Source organism: Bos taurus, chromosome X, assembly GCF_002263795.3.
Source record: "Bos taurus isolate L1 Dominette 01449 registration number 42190680 breed Hereford chromosome X, ARS-UCD2.0, whole genome shotgun sequence".
Lineage (NCBI taxonomy): Eukaryota > Metazoa > Chordata > Mammalia > Artiodactyla > Bovidae > Bos > Bos taurus.
In genome coordinates, this window is record NC_037357.1 from 78,206,546 (window position 1) to 78,232,209 (window position 25,664).

At 36.7% G+C, this 25,664-nt stretch overlaps 1 protein-coding gene across 2 annotated transcripts in view; it reads left to right on the forward strand.

Moving 5' to 3' along the window:
• Positions 1 to 25,664, forward strand: part of HDAC8 (histone deacetylase 8) — a 238,674-nt gene that overhangs the window by 101,020 nt on the left and 111,990 nt on the right. For both annotated transcript variants that reach the window (XM_024988193.2, NM_001076231.2), the window contains 1 exon segment: positions 559 to 653. In XM_024988193.2, the coding sequence (XP_024843961.2) occupies positions 559 to 653 (95 nt within the window).

A 25,664-nucleotide genomic window follows, 5' to 3' on the forward strand; every position in this document is an offset into this window, starting at 1 on the left:
TTCCCTTCCTCATCTTATTCTCTTTGATCTCTGCCACTATGCCTGTGTTTTGTGGAGAAAAGGAATGCTGATATGAAAAGAAGGAAGTCTATTTCTGTCAGCATTTTCCTTTTCTCTTTCCTGGAGGTTTCCAGGGCTGTATCTGCCAATAGGTTTAATATACAAATCACATCTAGCAGTCATTTTATAGAATTGTTGCAAAATTCATCACAGAAACCTTTGCTTTGAGTAGGTCATCTCAAAAGATCCAGGTTTCTTGGTGGAATTGAGGAGCTTGGAGTCCTCTGGAGCATATTCATTCAGAGATGAGAATCTTTGGATCTTTGTAGGCTTTGGACTTCCCGGTTCCACACTGTGCATGGCCTGATTGGTTCGCTTAAGTCTGCCTACTAAGTGGTTCAAAAATATCATTAAAGATGCATGGGTATAATCTTGCAAGTTAGAATTATCTTTTTAGCCCTTTTATTAAAACATTTTTCTCTCCTTCCTTACCCCCCTTTCCTCTCCTGCTGTTTTGTGACTATTCTTTCCTAACTTCACAATTCTTGATGGAGACAGGAGGCTATAACCTTGCCAACACGGCTCGATGCTGGACATACTTGACCGGGGTCATCCTAGGGAAAACACTATCCTCTGAGATCCCAGATCATGAGGTAAGTAAGGCTCTGACAGTCCTCTCTTCTTTAAGGGGAAGAGCTGAGTCATTCCACCTAATCAAAATCACGTCCTCACCACTCAATACTGTTTTGTTGAGAGACACTCCAATAACAATAACACACTGTCTTGGCAGAATAGTGGGCTCTTGTTCCAAAATATCCAAGACCTTCTGCCTTTTTTTTTAATAAGAGATCTCAAAGGCCAACCAACTTTAATTTCTCAATTAATTACAGAGACTGTGGGAAGGGGTCACCTGTTCATACAAAGAAATCTTTGGAATATGTGTATATTTTCATCCTCTAGTCTCAAAACAGAAGAGGTAATTTTTTTTTAAATATAGAAACTGGGTTCTCCTCTATCTTTAAAATGTCCTATAGGCAGTATGTCGCACCTCTGTTTTTTGGTGGTAGTCCTGATCCCTCACTTTTCTTTGGCTGATGTAAAATTTAAAAATACACACACATAACCATTACCAAGACAGGTCTGGTATTTTTTTGACAATTAGTGGCACACAAAATTTGGGGTAGAGCCATCCAAAATATGAAACATGTCATTTAAACTTTTGCCATTTTCTTTAGTCATATGAGATGGACTTTATGTTTTCCAAGCACAGATGTCTGTTCTAGTTTTCTCAAAAGAGGTGTATGTAATAGAAAGTTCTCTGAGAACTGTGAGTGTGCTGATCCCTTTATCTGAAAGTATACCCCTTTGCTTCCCACCCACTCCATCACCTGGTGAGAAACGTGTTATCACAGATCAGGATGTGTAGCTGCAGGCTTTGGACTCTGACTTACAATAATGAATCAATGGCTGCCACCCCACCTTCTCAAGGCATTGCCCAAGGAGTCTAGATGGTACTTGGGTTATAGCATTTTGATTCTTGCTCAATGCAGAAGCTGTATACTTGGGAGCATGATGCTTTTTTAGTTACTATTATTTCTTTAAAAATTAGAAACAAGTTAAACTAATTCCCTCCCAATTTTCTTCTACCCATAGATAAGGTATAATACGTATCTCAGAAAAACCACTCAATGTGTCTAGAATACAAATAAAAGGCACACTATAATTTGAGACAATTTACTGGTGTCAGGGTTAATAGAAGTCTCTTTTCGTTATTTGACTTAACTTTATTCTGTATTTGGAAGCTTTATGAAGTATAAAGGTAAGTGAACAAATTACATTTGTGAACAAGTGTAATCTCTGTTATTGCTGTAGGAGTATCTCAGATTGCATTGTAATTTAAAGCACTGAGACTTTAAAAACTGATCAAGTTATGTCAAAAAACAAAGTTTTAAGCTGTAGAAGCCTGAATTGAGAATGAGTGTCCTGTTCCCAGGAAAAAATGCAAATCTATAGATCCACCTATCTTTAAAGGTTGATAAAATTTTACTGAAGATGAATACTGCCTCTGGTACCTAGGAGATGCCTGGCTGAAAGTGGACTTGGCCTTCTAGATAGACATGTCCTATCTTTATACTGATATAGTCTGCCAGATTAAATGAGATATAATGTATGTCAAGTGCTTAACACAGTTCTTGGCTCAAAATAGGCATTTCTGAAATGCAAGTTTTCTCCTTCCTGTTTGTATGCGCCTAACAACTTCTTATATCCAGACGTTTATGACTGTCATTCATAAATTTGTCCAAACTCTTTCAAATCCCTTCTGTCATATCCTTCTGGTATAAGAGATGTGAGTCATCCAAGAGGGAACAAAGAAGAAAATTGAAATGACAGTCTTCCAGGTACAATAAGATAACATTTTAACGAAAATTGCCCAAAAAAAGCCCACACAGTATAAAGGCATATATAAGTTTTCTGCCACAATACACAGTTGCACAGAAATATCCTTTTAGTCCTCTATAATCAGATCAACAAATGGTAGCTCAAAAAAACTACCCGTTTTTTTACTGACCACCCGTTGTGTGCCAGGCACTATGCTAGGTGTCTTGAAAGAGACAAAGACACTAAGACCTCATTCCCGTATCTCAAACAGCCTGAGATAAAGGGGAGTGTGAGTACTGGGGAGATATGTAAATACACAAATAATTATATTACAAGACAAAATAAGAACCACAAGACTGTAGGAACAATGGCTATGGAGATGTGCGTCAAATATAAAGGGGATACAAAGGAGTGAACAAAACACCCTGCCTTCCATGAGCTGAAAATGTAATTGAGAAATCTAATCAGTGAAAAGGTCAGGACAGTGCAGCAGGCAGCTGCAGTCTGCTGGCTAACACCCTCAGTGTCTTCCCTCTCAGTCTCAGGCTTTTGTTCTTCTGTCTCCTAGGATAATAATCCTCCTCCTCCAGATGCCCTTTTCCTACCTCTGTACGGTCTTCTTCAGTCCAGCTTAAAGTCCTATGCTTTTAAAAAGCCCTTACCTAAATATACCAAGGCCCTTTGAGCTTTTCCTTCACATTCATTTGTTCGTTCATTCATTTACCAAAAATTCATTGGGCCCATACTACTTTGCCAGGCCCTATTCAAATCTGGATTCAGGACTACAGAGATCAACAAGATAAACTCAATGTCCTCAAAACTCTCATTGTCTAATAGAACAGAACAATATGTTCAACCCAGGATAGATGAGGAGCATAGAGGAAATGTTTCACCAAGACTTTTAACTGACTATTGAAGGTTGATTGGGAGTTTGCCAGGTGAAGAAGATGGAAAGGCATTATGAGCAGAAGGAATAGAAATTGGAAAGGACCTGGTGCTTCATGGGACCAGGGAGAAGTTTGATATAGTAGTAGAACATAGGGTTTATAAGAGAGAGTGGGAATGATTAAGGCTTGAATGGAAATTGGAGCCAGTGAGGAGCCTTGAATGATGCACTAAAGAGCTTACACTTTTTTTTTTTTTTTTTCTGTGAAAACAAATGAGCCTCGGTTTTTAGAAAACTTACTTGGTAGAGTATGGAAGATAGATTGCAAAAGGGAGAGAGCTAAAAAAAAGTCAAACTTGTTAAGAGGTTCAAGGATACTCCTATAACACTCAAGTCTGTACCATTCATTTGGTCATCTGTGGTTTTGGTTGTCTGTATTCCCTTTCAGTGCTCATAAGAGTGTTAACACCCAGCAACTTGGTATTCATTGAATAAACAATTGAATCAATGTTTGAATAATAAGTGTCTGAACATCCATACTGGAAAACATATTTTTAAGATGGAAGAATTGGAAGCATAATCTAGCCTTTTTCTGGTAACTATTTAACCCCAGTAGCAACTACCCATTTTGCAAGAAGTACCAGATATCCCAGTAGGAAATAGATGTATCTATGGGAAAACACTATATCACCAATGAAGAGAGTTGGGAAGGTACATATTAGAAGTGATTAGCAGTGAAATTTCAGTCATAACCCTCATGAGATACCAAATCGGCCATGCCCAAAATCACTGATCAAGGGACCAGTTCCAGCCCAAGAATTGCAGTGCCAGGTTGGCCAGCCAGGCATGGAATAAAGAGGCAATCTCAGCTGGAAGAAGAGTTGGGCCCAGCTGGGGAAAAATGAGAGGAATGGACCCTGCACATGTGACTGGCCCAAGTATTTCTACCATAGAGAAAGCCCAAAGATGACATGGGATCCCATAAAAAGTCCAGTTCATGGCTAATTTAGCAAATCACCCACTACATGTAATAAGGTTATGAACTATTATATATAAGAATGTTGTGTAAGCCAATAATACAATTTGGATCCTATGATCTAGGCCAGATTAAGACAGTTATAGACAGTTATATTCATATATATATATGTATATCAGGTATGTTTACATATTTGAATCATAAAGTAGATTTATGAACAAAATTTAGTGAACAAAAAATACTTACTTAACCAAACTTTTTTTGATGGACTGGTTAGACAAGTTACGCTTCATTCATATGAGGCATAACTCAAGGAATACATATAGTCACTGAAAAGAATTAAGTGGATTTGTATAAAAGTATGTATTACTAATATAAAATAGAGGAGACATAATATCTTAACAATATTTACTCTTTCAATCCATGGATTTGCTATTTCCACTTACCTATGTCTTTAATTTCAAATTTTAATTCATACTTTTCAGTAAACAGATCTTACACGAATTGTGTTAAATTTATTCCTAAGTATTTTGTGACTTTGATATTATATATATATATATATAATATAACTTGTTATAAATGATATTTTCATTTCAATTTCCAATTGTTTGTTGCTAGAATATAGAAATACAAATACAATTGATTTTTTATATTTATCTTGAATAATGTAACATTGCTGAAACATTAGCTCTAGTATTTTTTGTAGATTGCTTCTCATGTTCCATGTATACAAACATGTCATCTGTGACTAAAGAGATTTTTACTTATTCCTTTACAATCTTCATGCCTTTTATTTTTTTATCTTGCTTTATTACACTGGTTGGGACCTCCAATGAAATGTTGAATAGAATGGTAAGAATGAACATCTTTGTCTGTTCCTGCTTATTTGGGGAAAGCACTTATCTTTCACTATGAAGTGTGAAGTTAGTGGTAGGGATTTTTTTTTTAATATCTTCTATTAGATTGAAAGTTCCCTTCTCTTCCTAATTAACTGAGAATTTTTCTCACAAATGAGTGTTGGTTTTTGTCAGGTGCTTTTTCTTCATATGGTGTCCTCTTATTCTGTTAACACAGTAAATTGCATTAATTGTTGCTTTTTTTAATGTTAAACTAAGCTAGCATTCCTTAGATAAACCCTACTTTGTCATAGTATATTATCCTTTTTATATATTGCTGAATTCAGTTTGTTGAAGTTTTGTCAAGGATTTTTGGTCTGTGTTGACAAGGAATGTTGATCTGTTTTTTTGTTGTTGTAATGTCTTTGTTTTTGATATCAGGGCCATGCTGATCTTATTAAATGACATGAGAAGTATTCCCAAGTCCTCTGTTTTCTGAGTATATAAAACTGATACTATGTCTTGCTTAAAAGTTTGATAGAATTTATCAGTGAAAACATTTGAACCTAGTTTTATTTGTGGGAAAGTTTTTAATTATGAATTCTATTTCTTTAATAGTTGTATGGCTAGTCAAATTTTCTATTTCTTCTTTTGATAATTGATCTTCAAGGAATTTGCTTATTCACTCATAATTGTGCTTTATTGTTCTTTTAAATCTATAAGAGCTATAGTGATGTCCCTTCTTTCATTTTTAGCATTGCTAATTTTTTCCCCATTTTTCTTGATCATTTTAGCTAGTGATTTAATAGATTTACTGACGTGTATTTTCTTAAAAGAAGAAGCTTTTAATTTCATTGACTTTATTTTTCTCTTTAATATTTCATTAGTTCTGCTCATATCTTTGTTATGTCCTTCTTTCTATTAATACTTATTTGTATTGCTTTTTAGTTCTTGTTCTAGTTTCTTACAGTAGAAGCTTAGTTCATTGATTTCAAGCCTTTCTTCTTTCTTAATATAAGTATTTTATGCTGCAAGTTTACATCTAAGCACTGTTTTAGCTGCATCCCACAAATTTTGATATCATCTCTTCATTTGGTTCAAAATAGTTTCTAATTTTCTTCTTTGACCAATGGGTTATTTATGTGTCTATTTTTAAAAATTAATTTCCAATATTTGAGGACTTTCCAGATATTGTTATATTTATATTAACTTTAATGTTTTTCTGCTTAAAGAACATACTTTACATAATTGCAGTTCTTTTATATTTATTGCAGTTTGTTTTACAGTCCAGCATATGATCTATATTGGTGAATGTGTCATGCAGTTTGTGATGAATGTATATTTTGATGTTGCTGGATAGCATTTTCTATCATTATCAATTAGGTCAGATTGGTTGAGAGTATTGTCTTCTACATCCTTACTGATTTTTTGTCCGCATGTTCTGTCAATTACTGAGAGAGTTGAAATCTCAACCATGTTTTTGGATTTTGCTGTTTTTCTTTTTAGTTGTGTCTCTTTTGGTTGTATCTATTTTTGAAGCTTTGTTATTAAATGTATATACACTTAGGGTTGTTATATCTTCTTAACAAATTGGCCCCTTTACTATTATGAAATAACCCTCTTTATTTCTGGTAATATTCCTTGTTCTAAAGTCTACATTGTCTGATTTTAATTCTGTCATGCTTCATTATGATTGTATGGTATATCTTTTTCTGTCCTTCTGCTTTTGAGCTATTTATGTCTTTATATTCACAATGGATTTCTTCTAGACAGCATATAGTTGGGTCATGATTTTCTTGTCCAGCTTGACAATCTCTGCCTTTTAGTTGGAGTGCCTAGACAACTTATCTTTAAATTATTTACATGTTCAGGTTTAAGTCTATCTTTCTGTTTTCTTTTAGTCCTCTCTGTTCTTTATTTCTTGTTTTCTATTTTGCCTTCTTTTGAATTACATGTACTTTTTAGGATTCCATTTACCTTCTTAATTTGCTTATTAGCTCTAACTTTTTGTTTTAGTTTTTTGTGGTTGCTCTGGGCTTTACAGTATGCATTTTCAACTTATCATAGTCTACCATCCTGTGACAGTCTTCTTCCATTTTTCCCTTTTCCTTTCATGTGCTATTGTAGTCATATATTTTACTTTTGCATATGTTATAAATACCATGATACATTGCTTTATATTCCTTAAACTGTCAGCTATATATTTTAAATTTTAAAGTATTTATTCATTTAAAATAAAAATAATAATTCCTGTGCATATTAGCACAAATAACATGTTGTGAGTTTTGAAAAACTGTATTTTCCAAAAGAAGAAGAAACTTCATGAGAAGAATAGCAATGCTATACATTTTTGCACATCTCTGTAACACATAACAGATGACAGCTGACTTCTCATACCTGCTTCTAAATTCAATGTGTTTTGACATTATTTTTGTTAAAGTATATGGAGAAAAATCTAGCATCACATAGATCTGTAGATGGAAAAGGGAGGAGTATTTTAATAACCTTTACAGGTCATTATGGATAGTCTTCTTTGAAACTAAACAAAAACTCTACAAATGGCAATTTCTTAAAGGAATTCTGTATGGAATCTGAAAACCTATCAATGAACTTTTGATGTGTTGTTACATTAAAATTCATTGGTCATCTTCTACTTTGAAGAAATATTTGACCAATCTTATTCATATTGATTATTTGGAAAATATCAGTTCAGTAAGTTATACAAATATTACAAATATTGAAAAATTTTATGCAGTATCAGAAATCACATTAACTGTTATGAATGCTAATCTCATTGGAACAAAGCTTAAGTTTTAGGAAACTGTCAATCTTATACTGGCAGAATGAAGATGTTCAGAATTCTGAATTTCATTTAAAAACATATGTATTGTCCTTGGCAACAAATAGTGTCATTTCTAATATTTAACCTAAAGTGATAGGCTCACTTCATTTTTGAGAAAGTATCTGCCAAACCTGTGGGAGACCTGGGTTCAATCCCTGGGTTAGGAAGATCCCCTGGAGGAGAGCATGGCAAACCACTCCAGTATTCTTGCCTGGAGAATCCCCATGGACAGAGGAGCCTGACGGGCTATAGTCCATGGGGTCACAAAGAATCAGACACGACTGAGCTACTAAGCACAGCACATCTGCCAAATATCCAAGTATTTAATCATGGTTTCTCCATCAGTTATTCTTTCACACAAAAATGGTATTCCACGAAAAGTGGCTAGTTAAGTCACAGCTTAATCACAGATGCACTTTTCCTCAAGACAACCAATATAGTATAGTTTATAACAGAAACACTTTTTCCTTGCCTCCTATTTTGTCACACAGAATATAAAATCCAGGATCAGGATGTGATAATTTTTAGTGCATCACCAAGGCCATTCTTAAGTGAAACTGGATTTTTTTCGCTTTGCTGTATGTTGTTGTTCAGTTGCTAAATCATGTCTGACTCTTTGTGACCCCGTGAACTGTAGCACATCAGGCTTACCTGTCCTTCACTATCTCCCTGAGTTTGCTCAAACTTATGTCCATTGAGTCAGGGATGCCATCCAACCATATCATCCTTTTTCGCGCCCTTCTCCTCTTGCCCTAATCTATCCTAGCATCAGGGTCTTTTCCAGTGAGTCAGCTCTTTGAACCAGGTGGCCAAAGTATTGGAGCTTTAGCTTCAGCATCAGTCCTTCCAATGAATATTCAGGACAGATTTCCTTTAGGATTGACTGGTTTGATCTCCTTGCAATTCTCCTTCCAAGAGACTCTCAAGAGTCTTCTCCAGCACCACATTTTGAAAGCATCAATTTTCCAGCGCTCAGCCCTCTTTATGGTCCAACTCTCATATCTGTACATGATTACTGGAAAAACCATAGCTTTGACTAGACGGACCTTTGTCAGCAGAGTGATGTCTCTGCTTTTTATACAGTCTAGATTTGTCATAGCTTTTCTTCCAAGGAACAAGCGTCTTTTAATTTCATGACTGCAGTCTCTGTTCGCAGTGATTTTGGAGCCCAAGAAGATGAAATCTGATAGTGTTTCCACTTTTTCCCCATCTATTTGACATGAAGTGATAGGACTGAATGCCATGATCTTCGTTTTTTGAATGTTGCACTTTAAGCCAGCTTTTTCACTCCTCTTTAACCTTCATCAAGAGGCTCTAGTTCCTTTTTGCTTTCTGCCATTAAAGTGGTATCATCTGCATATCTGAGGTTGTTGATATTTCTGCCAGGAATCTTGATTCCAGCTTGTGATTCATCCACCCCAGCATTTCATATGATGTACTTAGCATGTAAGTTAAATAAGCAGGGTGACAATATATAGCCTTGATGTACTCCTTTCCCAATTTGGAACCAGTCCATTGTTCCATGTCCAGCTATAACTGTTGCTTATTGTCCTGCATACAGGTTTCTTAGGAGGCAGGTAAGGTGGTCTGGTATTCCCATCTCTTTAAGAATATTACACAATTTGTTGTAATCCACACAGTCAAAGGCTTTAACATAGTCAATGAAGCAGATTTTTTTTTAATTCCCTTTTTTCTATGATCCAGCATTACTGTCTGTATTGCTGTGTGTATGTAGCAATAAAGAATATAATAACTGCTGGTATACTTTGGTACTAATGCCTTAATTTATATACCATGGTTTTGGCAGTTTTACCCACCATTGCTTTTGCATATTTATGCAAATATAGTTGCTCTGCGATGAACCATATAATATACAAATACATATAACTCTAACCCTAACAAGTTATTCAGCACTCTTAATATTTTAGCACCACTTGTGATTGTTGCTAACCATTCACATAAAAAAGGTCTTCTTCAAAGATTAGTGCTGATACTATATGACTACAAGCAAAACAGCAAATCCAGCCACATTTATAGTCTTGTCTGTTTTACAGTCTGAAAATAATGTCTTTCACTGAAAACTAATGAAAGAAATCATATGAGATCTAAATAAATTGAGACATACTATATAAATAGTGTAGATTCAATATTGTAAATATGTCACCTATGGGGGAAGTGTCATGTAAGAAGACAATACAAAGAAGAAAACATTACATCAAAAGATGGATTTAGCACAGTTGAAGGGTACAAGATCAACATATAAAAATCAACTATATGTCTATATACTGTTGCTGCTGCTAAGTCGCTTCAGTCGTGTCCGACTCTGTGTGACCCCATAAACGGCAGCCCACCAGGCTCCCCTGTCCCTGGGATTCTCCAGGCAAGAACACCGGAGTGGGTTGCCATTTCCTTCTCCAATGCATGAAAGTGAAAAGTGAAAGTGAAGTCGCTCAGTCGTGTCCGACTCTTCATGACCCCATGGATTGCAGCCTACCAGGCGCCTCCGTCCATGGGATTTTCCAGGCAAGAGTACTGGAGTGGGGTGCCATTGCCTTCTCCAGTCTATATACTAGCAATGAACAAATGGAAATTAATGTTAAGAGAATGAAAGAACAAACCACAGACTGGGATAAAATACTTATAAGTAACACACCTAATGAAAAGGACTTATATCCATAATGCATAAATGACTCTCAAATGCAGTATTAAGAAAATAAGCAACCCAGTAAAAAATAAAGGAAAAAATAACTAATTCTCCATATTTAGAGCTAAATGTTTAAATAAGCAAGTTAGTCTGCCATTTCACCACAGTTTGAAAGCATCAATTCTTCGGTGGTCAGCCTTCTTTATGGTCCAGCTCGCACATCCATACATGACTACTGGAAAAACCATAGCTTTGACTATATGGACTTTTGTAGGCAAAGTAATGTTTCTGCTTTTTAATATGCTGTCTAGGTTTGTCATAGTTTTTCTTCCAAGGGGCAAGCATCTTTTAATTTCATGGCTGCAGTTATAGTCTGTGTGATTTTAGAGCCCAAGAAAATAAAATCTGCCACTGTTTCCAAAAAAGAAAAAAAGGCAGTGCTATGAGTTATTTTACTAACTTTTCATCCAGTGGGCACTGAGGAATGTCAGCTGTCTAAAGTTTCACTGGTCTCTAAGCTATTATGTGCATTTCTCCAGCCCATGCAGTGAAATGATTTACGCATAACATGCTCCAGTGACTTTTTCATTTCTAGTTTGAAAAGTTCTAACAAACCATTTTTGGTTTTTAATAAACTCATCATTTCTACACTTGTGGTACACCATTTCTACACTTTAAGTACACTTAAAATACTCAATTTCTTTCCCTTTAGCTATGTATGGTCTGAAAATGATGCCGCAACTTAAATAGTGAATTATTTTAAAACTATATGAAAATGTTCTGTGGATAAGACACTACAAAGTAAATTAATGACATATATAAAGATAATTGTAATCATGTTTTCATTTATTGCTTACAATTTCACCCCATGTGTTATGAAGTAAATGTTTTCCTTCCACGAGTCAGAGCTTTTACCAATACTGCAGTTTCATCTTTTTCAGCATCTTTAAACATAGATGTTATAGCTTGGCTTTGAGAAAGCAAGTCTTCTAATCTCCCTTTGTTATGCCAGCAATCCATATTCTTGTTATGTTCTATCTAGATGGAAGTAAAATTCTGGGATTTCAAAATAATGATTTACTAAGGGGTTTACCTGGTGATGCAGTGGCTAAGATTCCACACTTCCAGTGCATGCGGCCTGGGTTTGATCCCTGGTCAGGGAACTAGATCCCACATGCCACAACTAAGAGTTCACATGTTGCATGCTGAAACAAAGACTTGGCACAGCCAAATAAATAAACATTTCAACAAATAATGATTTAGCAAATAGAATAGTTACAGAGATTATAGCAGGTATGACTGAAGATACATTTTCCATGTCCCTCATATGGTTAAGAAGTCCAGTACATGGTGCCAGTACTTCAGAGGGGAAAACTGAGAAGCTTAAATGAAAGAATGGAGAAAAAGACCCAGAGCCTAACCTGGCAAGAGGTCTCATAGTAGGGGCACTGGTTGTATGGGCCCTAGCAAGAGATGTAGGGAGACTAGGTAGCTATTCATACCAACCAAGAGATACAATGCTTAGTCTAGAATGCACCAATTAGCAGTTCTGGACCACACCTCCTATACCCACAGCTGGGCTATACCACATTTGACTAGACTGTGTTGCTCCACTTACTCTGCCACTAGGCTGACAGCCTTCCTCACTGCTCCATAATCTTCAGTGACATTCCTTTGCAGAGAGCACATATACAGCCACCATTGGACCTACGGCTTTCAACACTGCCCTAAATTATCATTTAAAGACAGTTAAAGTTGATTTTTAAAAATATCTTCTATAATAACCCTTTCCCACATTTTTCAGTCCTTTGTGTAGATCCAGGTTTCCATCTAGTAAAAGTACATTGTTCTAAAGAACTTAAGAACTTAACTAAAGCAACTTAAGTTTTCTCATGGTATAGGTTTTCTAGCAACAAATTATTTTAGCTTTTGTTTGAAGTCTGTTTTAATTTTTGAAGGATATTTTCATTGTGCATAGAGTTCTAAGTTGATAATTTTTTTCCTTCAGAACGTTGAAGATATCACTCACTTGTTTTCTTGCTTGCACATTTCCTCATGAAAAGTCAGCAGTCATTCTTAGCTTTATTCCTTTGTATAATATATGCCTTTTTCCCCGTCTGGCTCCTTTTAACTTTTGTCTTTGTGACTAGTTTTCAGCAGCTTGATTAGTTTGTCCTGGTGTGGTTTTCTTTGTGTTTATCCTATTTTGGTGTTCATTGAGCTTCTAGGATCTGAGGGTTTATAGTTTTCATCAAATTTAGAAATATTTAAGCCATTATTTTCTGTCCCTTTTTTTTCTCCTCTACTCCAGGGACTCCATTTAAACCTATTAGGTCAGTTTTATTATCCCGTAAGTCACTGCAACCCTTTTTATTTTTTTTCCAGGCTATTTTTCTCTTTACTATTCTTTTTGGTTAATTTCTATTACTTTGCCTTTAAGCTCATTGATTTTTTTCTGCCACGTGTAAGTGCCGTTAATCCCACCTAGTGAAATTTTCCTTTCAAATATTATACCTTTCATCTCTATAATTTCTATTTCTAAAAACTCTTTCCAAAGAAACTGAATCTTTTTAAAAAGATAACCAAGAAAAAGTTTGCCGTTTCTCCCATTGTGTTCATACTTTCTTTTCTTTCTTAACATCCTTGAACATATGGAGCATATTTATAATGGCTATTTTAAGGTCCCTGTCTAGTAAATTCCATTATCTGTCATTTCTGAGGCAGTTTCTGTTGATTGATTTTCTCTGGGTTGTAGATCACATTTTCCTGCTTCCTTGCATGTTTGGTAATTTTTTTTAGCTTTTTATTTTAAATTGGAATATAGCAGATTAACAATGTTGTGACAGTTTCAGGTGGACAGCAAAGGGACTCAGCTGTATATATACATGTAACCTAGTAATTTTTTTTTTTTTTTTTATTTGGGGCCTGGAGGCCCGGAGCGGAAGAGGGGACCGAACAGCTTTTTCTACGCTCCACATTTCCTCAGCGTGTGGAACACAGAATAGAGGCCGATACGGCTTTGGCCTAACGCTGTCTAACCTAGTAATTTTTAATTGGATATCCAACATCATGAATTTTGTATTGTTGAGTGCTAGATTTTTTTATTGATTTAGAGAGGATTGTACTTTTTTATGATAGACAAGTTATTGTGGATATATTTGATCCTTTCAAGGTTCATTTTTAAATATATTTAAAGTAAATTTTGCATAGCCTCTGCTCTAGGGCTAACTTAGCCCATTTTGAAGGCACTGCTCCTCTAAAGTTCCTGCTTATAGCCCATGTATTCACTGAGGTCTCTCCACTTTGGCCCTGTGTGAGCTCTAGGAAGTGTTCATTTTACAAGTTCTCAGTTGTTGTTTCCCTGAAAGAGTTTCTAGACTGTCTTTATGAATTTTTACCCTACACATCTTCAGATTGGTGTTCATGAAAAGACTCAAGGGGACTTCTATGCATATTTCTATTAATCTTTTTTGGGAGTGTATTAGTTCTGTTCCCACAATTTTTAATTGCCCTGGCTTTTCAGAACTCTAGTCTCTCTGTCTTCTCTACTTGGAGATCGCTCAGCCCTATTTAGATCCCACATAGTCTAGAGATTACCTCCAGCAGAAAGCTAGGGTGATGGTAGGGCTCACCTCACTTGCATCCCTTTTCTCTCAGATCACTTTCTGTTGTTGTCTCATGACCAATGTCTGAAAATGAATGTTTCATATATTTTGTCAATTTTACAGTTATTTCTGAAGAAAAAATAATTCCACATCTCTTTCCCCTCAGAGCCAGAAGCAGAAGCCCTTTACTTATCTGCTCTCATTTTTTTTCTGCCTTTATTTTTGAAGGATATTTTTGCTGGATACAAAATTCTACATTGACAGTTTTCATTTTCTTCTGCCCTCCATTGTTTCTGTGTGTATAATATGTTTCCCTGTATATAATATGTCTTATTTCTTTGGCTGCCTTTATAAGTTTATCCTTGATTTTCAGAACTTTGGCCATATGCCTTAGTGTGTACTTTTGTTTGTATTTATCCTGTTTGGAATTCCCTGAGTTCCTGGATATGTGAGTTGCAGCTTGGGATATAATTTGGAAAATTATCAGCTGGTACTTCCTCACTTTTTTCCCCCTATTCTTGCTTTCCTGTCTTTCTGGGATACATGTCACACATGTGTCAGATTAATTGATAGTGTCCTACAAGTCACTTAAACTGTCATTTTTCTTCTAATATTTTTTCTCTATGCTTCAGTTTGCTTGATTTCCATTGATCTATCTTCAGGCTTACTAATTTTCTTCTTTAGTATTCAATCTGCCATTAATCCCATTCAATGAATGTTTTATGCCATCTCATCCAATGATTTTTTTAAACTTCTTGATTTTGAAATGGTTTTAGATCCAGAGACAATTGTAAACATAGTACAGCAAGGTCCCATGTACCATTCACTCAGTTTCTCCCAATAGTAACATCTTATATATCTGTGGTAAGATATCAAAACCAGGAAATTGACACTGGTGTAATCCAGAGACCTTATTCAGGTTTGACCAGTTTACATGCACTCACTCATGTGTGTATGTGTGTGTATGTGTGTGTGTGTATTTAGTCCTATGCAGTTTTATCATATGTATAGATTGATGTAACCACTACCACAGTCAGGATACAAAACTGTTCCATCAGGAGAAAGACCCCCCCCCCAACCTTGTGCTACTCTGTTATAACCACTGCTGCCTTCTTCTCTTCCCCCACCCTTTTCTAATCCCTGGAAGAAACTAATCTGTTCTTCACATCCATATTTTTTTTTTATTTAAAGAATGTGATACAAATGGAATTATGTAACATGTGACCTCTTGAGATTGGCTTTTTCACTCATAATCTCTTGAGATCTGTCCAAGTTGTTTCATTAGTAAATAATTCATTCCCTTTTATTGCTGAATAGTATTCCATGGTATAGATGTACCATAGTTTAACCTTTTATCCCTTGAGGAACATTTGTTTTGTTTCCAATTTATGACTATTAAAATTAAGCACTCATGTATAGTTTTTGTTTGAATATAATTTTTCACATCTCTGAGATCAATACTCACAAATACAATTGCTGGATCATATGGTGTGTATAGCTTTGCTCCTTTAAGAAACTGACACTCATGCTTTCTTGTTACTACTGTTTACACAGTATATATATTTTCCATCATTTTTACTTCAACTTCTCTTTATCATTCTATTTAAAGTGATTATTTTACAGGCAGGCTATTATTAGGTCATGTTTTTAACCCATTCTACCAATCTCAGTATTTTAATTGGTGTGTTTAGAGCATTTGTCTTTAATGTAGTTATTGGTATGTCAGGGCTTAAGTCTGCCAGTTTGTTTGTTTTCTGTTTGTTCTCTGTTTTTTCCTCTTACCTTCCTGTGGATTTCTTGAAAATATTTTAGGAATGTCACTTTTATTTATCTATAGTGTTTCATATAGATTTTTTAGTGATTGCTTTAGGTATTACATTTTATATATGTAACATCAAAGTCTATTGGTATCAATATTTTGCTACTTTGAGTTATAGAAGCCTTCCCTGCCTTTATGTTCCTTTACCTTCCTCTCTAATATATCTTAAATATTCCCTCTGTATACATTGAGAACCATGTCAATGTTATACTTTTTGTTTCAACCATCAAACAAATTTTTGAAACTCAAAAGGAGAAGAAAACCCAGCTCTGTTAACCCATATTTTTACTCTTTCTGTTTTTCTTCTTTCCTTTTTGGGGATCTAAGATTTCTTTTATCAGGACTTCCCTGATAGCTCAGTTGGTAAAGAATCTACCTGCAATGCAGGACACCCCGTTTCAATTCCTGGATTGGGAAGATCGCCTGGAGAAGGGATAGCCTACCCACTCTAGTATTCTTGGGCTTCCCTTGTGGCTCAGCTAGTAAAGAATCCACCTGCAATGTGGGAGATCTGGGTTTGATCCCTGGGTTGGGAAGATTCCCTGGAGAAGGGAAAGGCTACCCATTCCAGTATTCTGGCCTGGAGAATTCCCTGGACTGTATAGTCCATGGGGTCACAAAGAGTCAGACACAACTGAGTGACTTTCACTTTCACTTTTCCTTCAAGATTTCTTTTATCATTTCCTTTCTGTTTGGAAAACTTCCTTTGACCATTCTCTTAGGGTGTGTCAGATGAAGACAAATTATATTGTTTTTCTTCCTCTGAGAGTGTCTTGGTTTGTATTTTATTCCTGATGGATATTTTCACTGGCATAGAATTCTGACTTGGCAGTTCTTCTCTTTTGGCACCTAAAAAATGTGCCTTTTTCTTCTGGCCTCCATGGTTTCTGATGAGAAATTCGCTGTCATTCAAATCATTGTTTCCATAATGGTAAAAATGTAAAATGATACATCATTTCTCTCTATCTGCTTTCAAGATTTTGGTTTTGGTCTTTTGTTTTTATGTTTCAGATATTTGATTATGATATGACTTGGAGTGAACTTATTTGGGTTTATCCTGTTTAGTTCATTCAGCTTCTTGAATCTATAGGATTATATCCTTCACCTAACTTGATGATGTTTCAGTCATTATTTCTTTGATTATTTTAAAAATGCCATCTTCCTTATCTTCACCTACTGGGAGTCCAATGACACAAATATTTGATCTTCTGTCTTGTCCAACAGGACCCTATGTCTCCGTTGATTATTTTTCAGTCTATTCTCTATTGTTCAGATTGGGTAATTTCTATTCTTCTACTTTCAAATTCACTAATTCTTTTCTCTGTCATCTCCATTTTTCTAATAAGCCTATCCAGGAAGGTTTTTGTTTTGGTTATTATACTTTGCAGTTCCAAAATGTCCATTCTTTATGTTTTCTGTTTCCTTGTTGATACTTTGTTTCCCCCAACCCACCACCCCCCCCCCCACTTTGTTTCTAGCATTCTGAATGCTTCTAATTGCTTTTGAAACATTGTTGTGATGGCTGCCTTAAAATACTCATCAGGTAATTCTAATATATGTGTCATCTTATGTTAACATCTGTTGATTGTCTTTTCTCATTCAAGTTGAGACTTTGCTGATCTTGGTATGATGAGTGACTTTTTATTTGAACCTGGAGTCTTTTATCAGGTCTTTTATCATGAGACCCTGAAAAGTCTGTACTCTGAATTTTCAGGCTAAGAGGCTTATAGCTTTCTTCTTCAGCTTTACCATATACCACACAAAATATAAAACTAATGAGTCTTACCCAGCATAGTTCCCTTCTTTCAAGAGTTGAATTCCCTCTAATTTTTGCCTGGTTTAGGATGTTCTCTAATACCTTAAACTTATCATAATGGTTACTCTGATATTATCAGAATACAGAAGTCACGACTTACTTTTCATTGTATACCTTTTGGTTTCTTTTGAAGTTTTTACCATGTATGTATGATTTCTTTTAAAATGTAGGTAAATTATTGAAAACATAAAAATTAAATAAACGTATTTATCAGACAGACCTGCTTTCATTGACCAGCTCCAGGAAGTGATCATCAGTTCAGTTCAGTTGCTCAGTTGTGTCTGACTCTTTGCGACCCCATGAACTGCAGCACGCCAGGCCTCCCTGCCCATCATCAACTCCCAGAGTTTACCCAAACTCATATCCATTGAGTCTGTGATGCCATCCAACCATCTCATCCTCTGTCGTCTCCTTCTCCTCCGGCCCTCAATCTTTCCCAGCATCAGGGTCTTTTCAAATGAGTCAGCTCTTTGCATCAGGTGGCCAAAGTATTCGAGTTTCAGCTTCAACATCAGTCCTTCCAATGAACACCCAGGACTGATCTGCTTTAGGATGGACTGGTTGGATCTCCTTGGAGTCCAGGGAACTCTCAAGAGTCTTCTCCAACACCACAGTTCAAAAGCATCAATTCTTCTGCACTCAGCTTTCTTTATAGTCCAACCCTCACATCCACACATGACTACTGGAAAAACTATAGCCTTGACTAGATGGACCTTTGTTGACAAAGTAATGTCTCTGCTTTTGAATATGCTGTCTAGGTCAGTCATAACTTTCCTTCCAAGGAGTAAGCGTCTTTTAATTTCATGGCGGCAATCACCATCTGCAGTATACGAGACAGCAAAAGAGACACTGATGTATAGAACAGTCTTTTGGACTCTGTGGGAGAGGGAGAGGGTGGGGATGATTTGGGAGAATGGCATTGAAACATGTATAATATCATATATGAAACGAGTCGCCAGTCCAGGTTCGATGCATGATACTGGATGCTTGGGGCTGGTGCACTGGGACGACCCAGAGGAATGGTATGGGGAGGGAGGAGAGTTCAGGATGGGGAGCACAAGTATACCTGTGGCGGATTCATTTTGATATATGGCAAAACCAATACATTATTGTTAAGTTAAAAATAAATAAATAAAATAGAAAAAAAAAATAAAGTCAGCCACTGTTTCCACTGTTTCCCCATCTATTTGCCATGAAGTGGTGGGACCGGATGCCATGATCTTAGTTTTCTGAATGTTGAGCTTTAAGCCAACTTTTTCACTCTCCTCTTTCACTTTCATCAAGAGGCTTTTTAGTTCTTCTTCACTCTCTGCCATAAGGGTGGTGTCATCTGCATATCTGAGGTTATTGATATTTCTCCTGGCAATCTTGATTCCAGCTTGTGCTTTATCCAGCCCAACGTTTCTCATGATGTACCCTGCTTATAAATTAAATAAGCAGGGTGACAATATCCAGCCTTGACATACTCCTTTTCCTATTTGGAACCAGTCTGTTGTTCCATATCCAGTTCTAACTGTTGCTTCCTGACCTGCATATAGGTTTCTCAAGAGGCAGGTCAGGTGATCTGGTATTCCCATCTCTTTCAGAATTTTCCACAGTTTATTGTGATCCACACAGTCAAAGGCTTTGGCATGGTCCATAAAGCAGAAATAGGTGTTTTTCTGGAACTTGCTTGCTTTTTCGATGATCCAGCAGATGTTGGCAATTTGATCTCTGGTTCCTCTGCCTTTTCTAAATCCAGCTTGAACATCTGGAAGTTCACAGTTCACGTATTGCTGAAGCAAATGCTTCAGCTTGGAGCATTTTGAGCATTACTTTACTAGCATGTGAGATGTGCAATTGTGTGGTAGTTTGAGCATTCTTTGGCATTGCCTTTCTTTGGGATTGGAATGAAAATGGACCTTTTCCAGCCCTGTGGCCACTAAGTTTTTCAAATTTGCTGGCATATTGAGTGCAGCACTTTCACAGCATCATCTTTTAAGATTTGAAATAGCTCAACTGGAATTCCATCACCTCCACTAGCTTTGTTCATAGTGATGCTTTCTAAGGCCCACTTGACTTCATATTCCAGGATGTCTGGCTCTAGGTGAGTGATCACACCATCGTAATTATCTGGGTTGTGAAGATATTTTTTGTACAGTTCTTCTGTGTATTCCTGCCACCTCTTCTTAATATCTTTGCTTCTGTTAGGTCCATACCATTTCTGTCCTTTATCGAGCCCATTTTTGCATGAAATGTTCCCTTGGAATCTCTAATTTTCTTGAAGCGATCTCTAGTCTTTCCCATTGTATTGTTTTCCTCTATTTCTTTGCATTGATTGCTGAGGAAGGCTTTCTTATCTCTCCTTGCTATTCTTTGGAACTCTGCATTCAAATGGGTATATCTTTCCTTTTCTCCTTTGCTTTTCACTTCTCTTCTTTTCACAGCTATTTGTAAGGCCTCCTCAGACAACCATATCATATCATATCATAGTAATAATGTATTCTAGACAAGTTGAACAAATTATTTAACCAGTCTGGACCTTAGTTTCCTCACCTATAAAATGAGAATCTTTGTGACTATTAAGTGTATTGATGTAGATAAAATGCTGAGAACAATGACTGGCATCAATAAAATATACAAATATATTACTAATATAATATATAAATAATATAAATTAAACCTTATATATCATGGCTAATATCAGAAATATTAGTAAAACCCCTCACAACCAGGGACATGTTTCTTCTTAACCCCTCAATGCTGAGAATTTGGTATCCAGTAAGTGCTTAATAACTTAAAAAACCTGAACATGATGCTGGCATACTGGATGCTATGTGGATTTAGCCTAACAGCTCTTGATGACACAGAGGTCTTGGAACAAAATTTTTTAAACATATAAAAATGAAATAGTATCATTTTATGTGAACAAATGTGAGTATGAACAAAGCCAAATACCTGAAAGTTTATATTTGAGTTTTATATTTAGATAAGGTATTAGTACAGGCATTCAACAAACTATCCTTCTGTAGAAGAAAATCTTCATAGAGGTAGAATCTAGGAACTGTTTGAGAAAAGAACTTAACATTTATTAAGCACCAATTATATCCCATGTAAGAATATCCATATGCCAGATCCTTTACATAATTATCTCATTTATATCTCTTAGCAACCTGGGAGGTAAGCATTATCCCCCAATCAGAAAATAAGACTCACCAAATAACTTGGCTAGGATCAGCTAATAAAACAGCATAACCAAGATTGAAACTGAAATTTTTCAAATTTGGGGCTTATTCCTTTTATCCTTCTTTCAAGGATAAGACCCAGGGTTTTAGTATAAAGAATACATGGGAGAAAAATAAGCATTTATAAAACATCTACTTCTGACTAGACAACATGCCACATGTATTATTTCATTTAGTTCTCAAAGTGTTATTTTATTCAATTCTCACAGTAACCTTATAAGAATGAAGATATTTGTTGAGCACCTGCAGTGTTCCTAACACTTCAGTTGGGCTTCTATAAGTTACCTCACATGGTCTCCTAACAGCCCAGTGAAACCTGTGCTGCCCAACTAGGAAGAAAGCAGGCTGAGCTTCCTTCACACTTAGCTGCCTCCCGAGGCAGCTCTAAAAGACACCCCTCCGGGATGCATATTTCCAAGCATTTTGCAGAACCTGTATTCCACAAAATAATGACTTTTTTTAAAAGTACAGTCCAGGTAACACAAAGGTCTTTCCATACCAGTGGCTTTTTCATCTTTTGGTGGTCATGGACCCCTTTGAGAATCTGATGCCCTCTCCTCTGAGATAAATGCTTACAATTACACAATTTTGGATACAATTTCCAAGCATTCAGCAATTTGCTAAAGCCCATCAATGGATTCTTTGTTTAAAACAAACAAACAGAAACCCGCTCTAAGGAACAGAAATAAATCTTAGGAAACAAGAGAGCTTATTAATGCTTCAGTTATTGAGTTTTACAAGTCTTCTGGAACACTAACACTTATATTTGACCATTCTGTTTCACAAAGTCAATATTAGTCCTGTTTTTCTTTTGGTTTTTCAGCCTTGTCACTATTAACTTTTCTGGTGGTATAATTCTTTGCTGGGCAGTGTTGGGATGCTGTTCTATGTATTATAGGATGCTGAACAGCATCCCTGCCCTGCGCTTATTAGATGCCAGGAGCACACTCCCTGCATCTCCCTGTTTTGACAACCAAGAATGTACCCAGACTTTGCCAAATGTCCCCTGGCAGAATTACCCCCTGTTGAGAACTGCTAGTTTGTAATAATTACTGTCGTTACTCCTGAGTCACTCACAAGTAGAAGGGGCTCAAGATCCAGACTTTTTAAACGTATTTCCTATTTCTTGCTTGATTAAGATCTCCTGCTATACTTCTCAGTTGGGTTAAGCAAGATGATTCATCTCACAAATTAAATTGTGACCTGAAGTTGTAAAGTTTTTCTTACTGAAGAGACCAAAAGAAAGTTCACATAGCTGCCCTGCTTTACTGGTTGAATGATTGAATGATTGACTTATCAAGTCAGTCAGTCATTCAAGGAGTATTTATTGAATGCCAACAGGGTGCCAGACACAGTGCTGGGCACAGTGCTAAGTGCTGAGGGTACAAAGAAGTAAAAGATATCCCTTTGCCCAAAGAACTTACAGTCCAGCAGGGGAGACAGATATACATAGACGACTTCAGTTCACCATGTTAAAACACTAAGTTAGAGGCATGCGCAGTCTACAAGGTCACAGAAGAAAGCAAATTACTTGGAGTGGGGCGGGAGCATGGGGGACAGGGAAGATATCCTGAAGATGATGTCTGGCAAGGACCAAGCCAAGAATTAGCCAGGTAAATAAGCATGTGAAAGGAGGTTAAGGAAACAGCAATAGAAAGGCATACAGCTGTGAAACAGCATGACACCTTTAGGAAATTATAAACAGTGCAGTATTACCAGAACATAAACTTGAAGGCAAGGAATGAGAGATGAGACTAGATAATAACACTGACAATAGCTAACAGTTATTGTGCACCTATTGTGTGCCAGGCAGTGTTCTAAGTGCCTTACATGGATATGTCATGTAATTCTCATGCTGATAATACATATGGAAACTGAGACAAAAGGAGATTGGGTACCTTGCCCAAAGTGGCGCATCATTAGAGCTGAGATTCAAAGCATCCCATGCTTTTAACTACAGAAAGCTGTGTCATGCTAAAGAACTGAAAGTGTACCTGTTGGCAGTACTGAATCATGAAAGGGCAGTGACGTGGTTAGATCTGTGCTTTGCTGAGATGACTCAGTATAGATTTAAGAGGGGCCAGGCTGGAGACTTGCAATATATCAGGAAAGTGATGAAGGGAGTTGGAAGTAGGGATGAAGATAAGGGAAAGATTTGGGAAATTTTTAGGAGACAGAATTAGCACAACTTGAAGATTAATTGGATTATGAAGGTAAATGAGAAGGAGAAACCTAGGACGTCACTGTTTTCTGGTTTGGATAACTGGATGATGTTACTGCATGATGAATACAGGAAGAAGAGCATGGAAAGTAAGCCAGTTTTTATGTTGGGTAAGAGATGCCATTAGAACATCCAGGTGGATCTTACCAAGATGCAGTTGGATTTATGAGTCTGAAGTTCAAGGAATGTCACAACTGGATATAGGTCTGAGTATCAAGAGCATGTAATTAAAACCATGAGAGTAAACAGATTACCTATGGTGAGTGTGTAAGGAGATCATAGAGCCAAGGAAGAAATCTTGAGGAATTTCAGTGTCTAAAGGACCAGCAAAAATGAGCTCACAAAGGAGACTGAAAAAGTATGTCAATGATAAGCAGTATAGCAGAATGTTTAAAATCATGGACTCTGGGTTCATTCTGTATGATTTTTGTATCCTCTAGGCTCAGCCACATACCAGCTATGTGACTTTAGGCAAGTTACTTCACCTTTAAGCCTAGATTGTTTGAGAATTAAATGTACATTAATTAGTGTAAAACCCTCAGAATACTGCTTGACAAACACATAGTAAGTATGAGCTAATACTCATAGGAAGAAAACCAGAGTAGGATTACAGAAAGCAGAACTTGAAAGTTTAAATTGAAGAGAATTCTAAGATGTGTCAGGTAGAGATCCAATAAGCTGAGAGATCCAATAAGCTATGGACTTACAAGTATAAATGAGAATTTGGCAAATTGGGCAAAATGAAGGCTATGGTTTACTTTGATGAAAAGAACATCAATTATATGTAGAATATAAATGATACAAATAAACTTATTTACAAAACAGAGACTCACATATATAGAAAATAAACTATGGTTACCAAAGGGGAAAGGGGGAAATACATTAGAGAAGTTTGAGATTAACAGATACAAACAGATATATAAATAGATAAACAACCAGGACCTACAGGGAACTATGTTCAATATCTTGTAATAACCTATAATGGAAAAGAATATATAACTGAATCACTTTGCTGTATACCTGAAGCTAATACAACATTGTAAATCAACTATACTTCAGTTAAAAAAAAATCAGGAGACTTCCCTTGTGGTCTAGTGGTTAAGTAACTCCGTACTTCCACTGCAGAGGGCCTGGGTTTGATCCCTTGTGGGGATTAAGATCACATATGCTGTGTGGCACAGGGGGGAAAAGAATGTCAATGAGTAGAAGGGACAGAGGCCGGACAACGTAGGTTGAGTGGTGCATAGAAGGTAAAGGAAATAACAGCATCAGGTAGAGGTCTTTCAAGAAACTTGCCATTTAAGAAAAAAGTCTCAAGCAAAGAAAGAAATTTGTGTAAGGATACTCACCTTAGCTTTTTGAATGATAGCAAAACTGCAGAACTGTCCTAAATGTTCAAGAATGAAGAGATAAGAGATCCGTAGCAGGGATGGGGATAGGGAAAGTGGTAAACATTGGAACAGTAACTGAGAAGAATGGGAGAAGGAGCTGACCAGAGATGAGTGAAAGGATCATCAAGAAGCCCACAAAGTATGTTTGAAGTTGGAAATCACAGATTGGTAATACCAGTCTGTTCCAAGGTGCCGTTTTCTCCAATAGTGACAGAACAGAGAAGGCACATTGCAGGGGGTGACCTGGAGTGGTGATTATTCCAGGCAAAGGGACAGAGGTTTAAGGTGATGGTGAAAGAGGGTTTGAGAGTATAATCATGTAGTCTAGGCGGTCTGTGGGGCCAAAGTGGGGCGGCAAACCAGGAGAAAAGAGCAGGGCACTGGGGTGTCTTTGTGAGGTCAGAAAACAGAGAGTGGGGTAAAAGCACATGACAACTGGTAGGACCAGAACTTGGACTCAGTGTAAAACATTGGAGGCCAAATGGTAGAAAAGGCATAGATTTTTAAATCAGACATACCGGAATTTGATTTACAGCTCTAATATTGAATAGTTATATCACTATAGACAAGCTCCTTGAACTCTATAAACTTCAGTTTTCTTATGTTTAAAGAAAGTTTAATGACCACTGTCTCATAGAAAAACTGGCACATGGTCATGGTTCAATAGCTTTTATCACTGCCCCCATCTCTCCCACTCAAGACTTAATGGGCACCGATTATGAAACATTCTTTTCCGGGGACACTAAGATAAAGGTCACTTCACTTCTTTTTGGGCTTCCCTTGTGGCTCACCTGGTAAAGAATCCGCACGCAATGAGGGAGACCTAGCTTTGACCCCTGGGTTGGGAAGATTCCCCTGGAGAAGGGAAAGGTTTACCCACTCCAGTATTCTAGCCTGGAGAAATCCATGGACTATATAGTCCATGGGGTCGCAAAAAGTCAGACATGACTGAGCGACTTTCACTTTCACTTTCTTTTCCCTTCTTTTTAGGAACTCAGGGGTTCACAAAGTGGCACAAATACAAG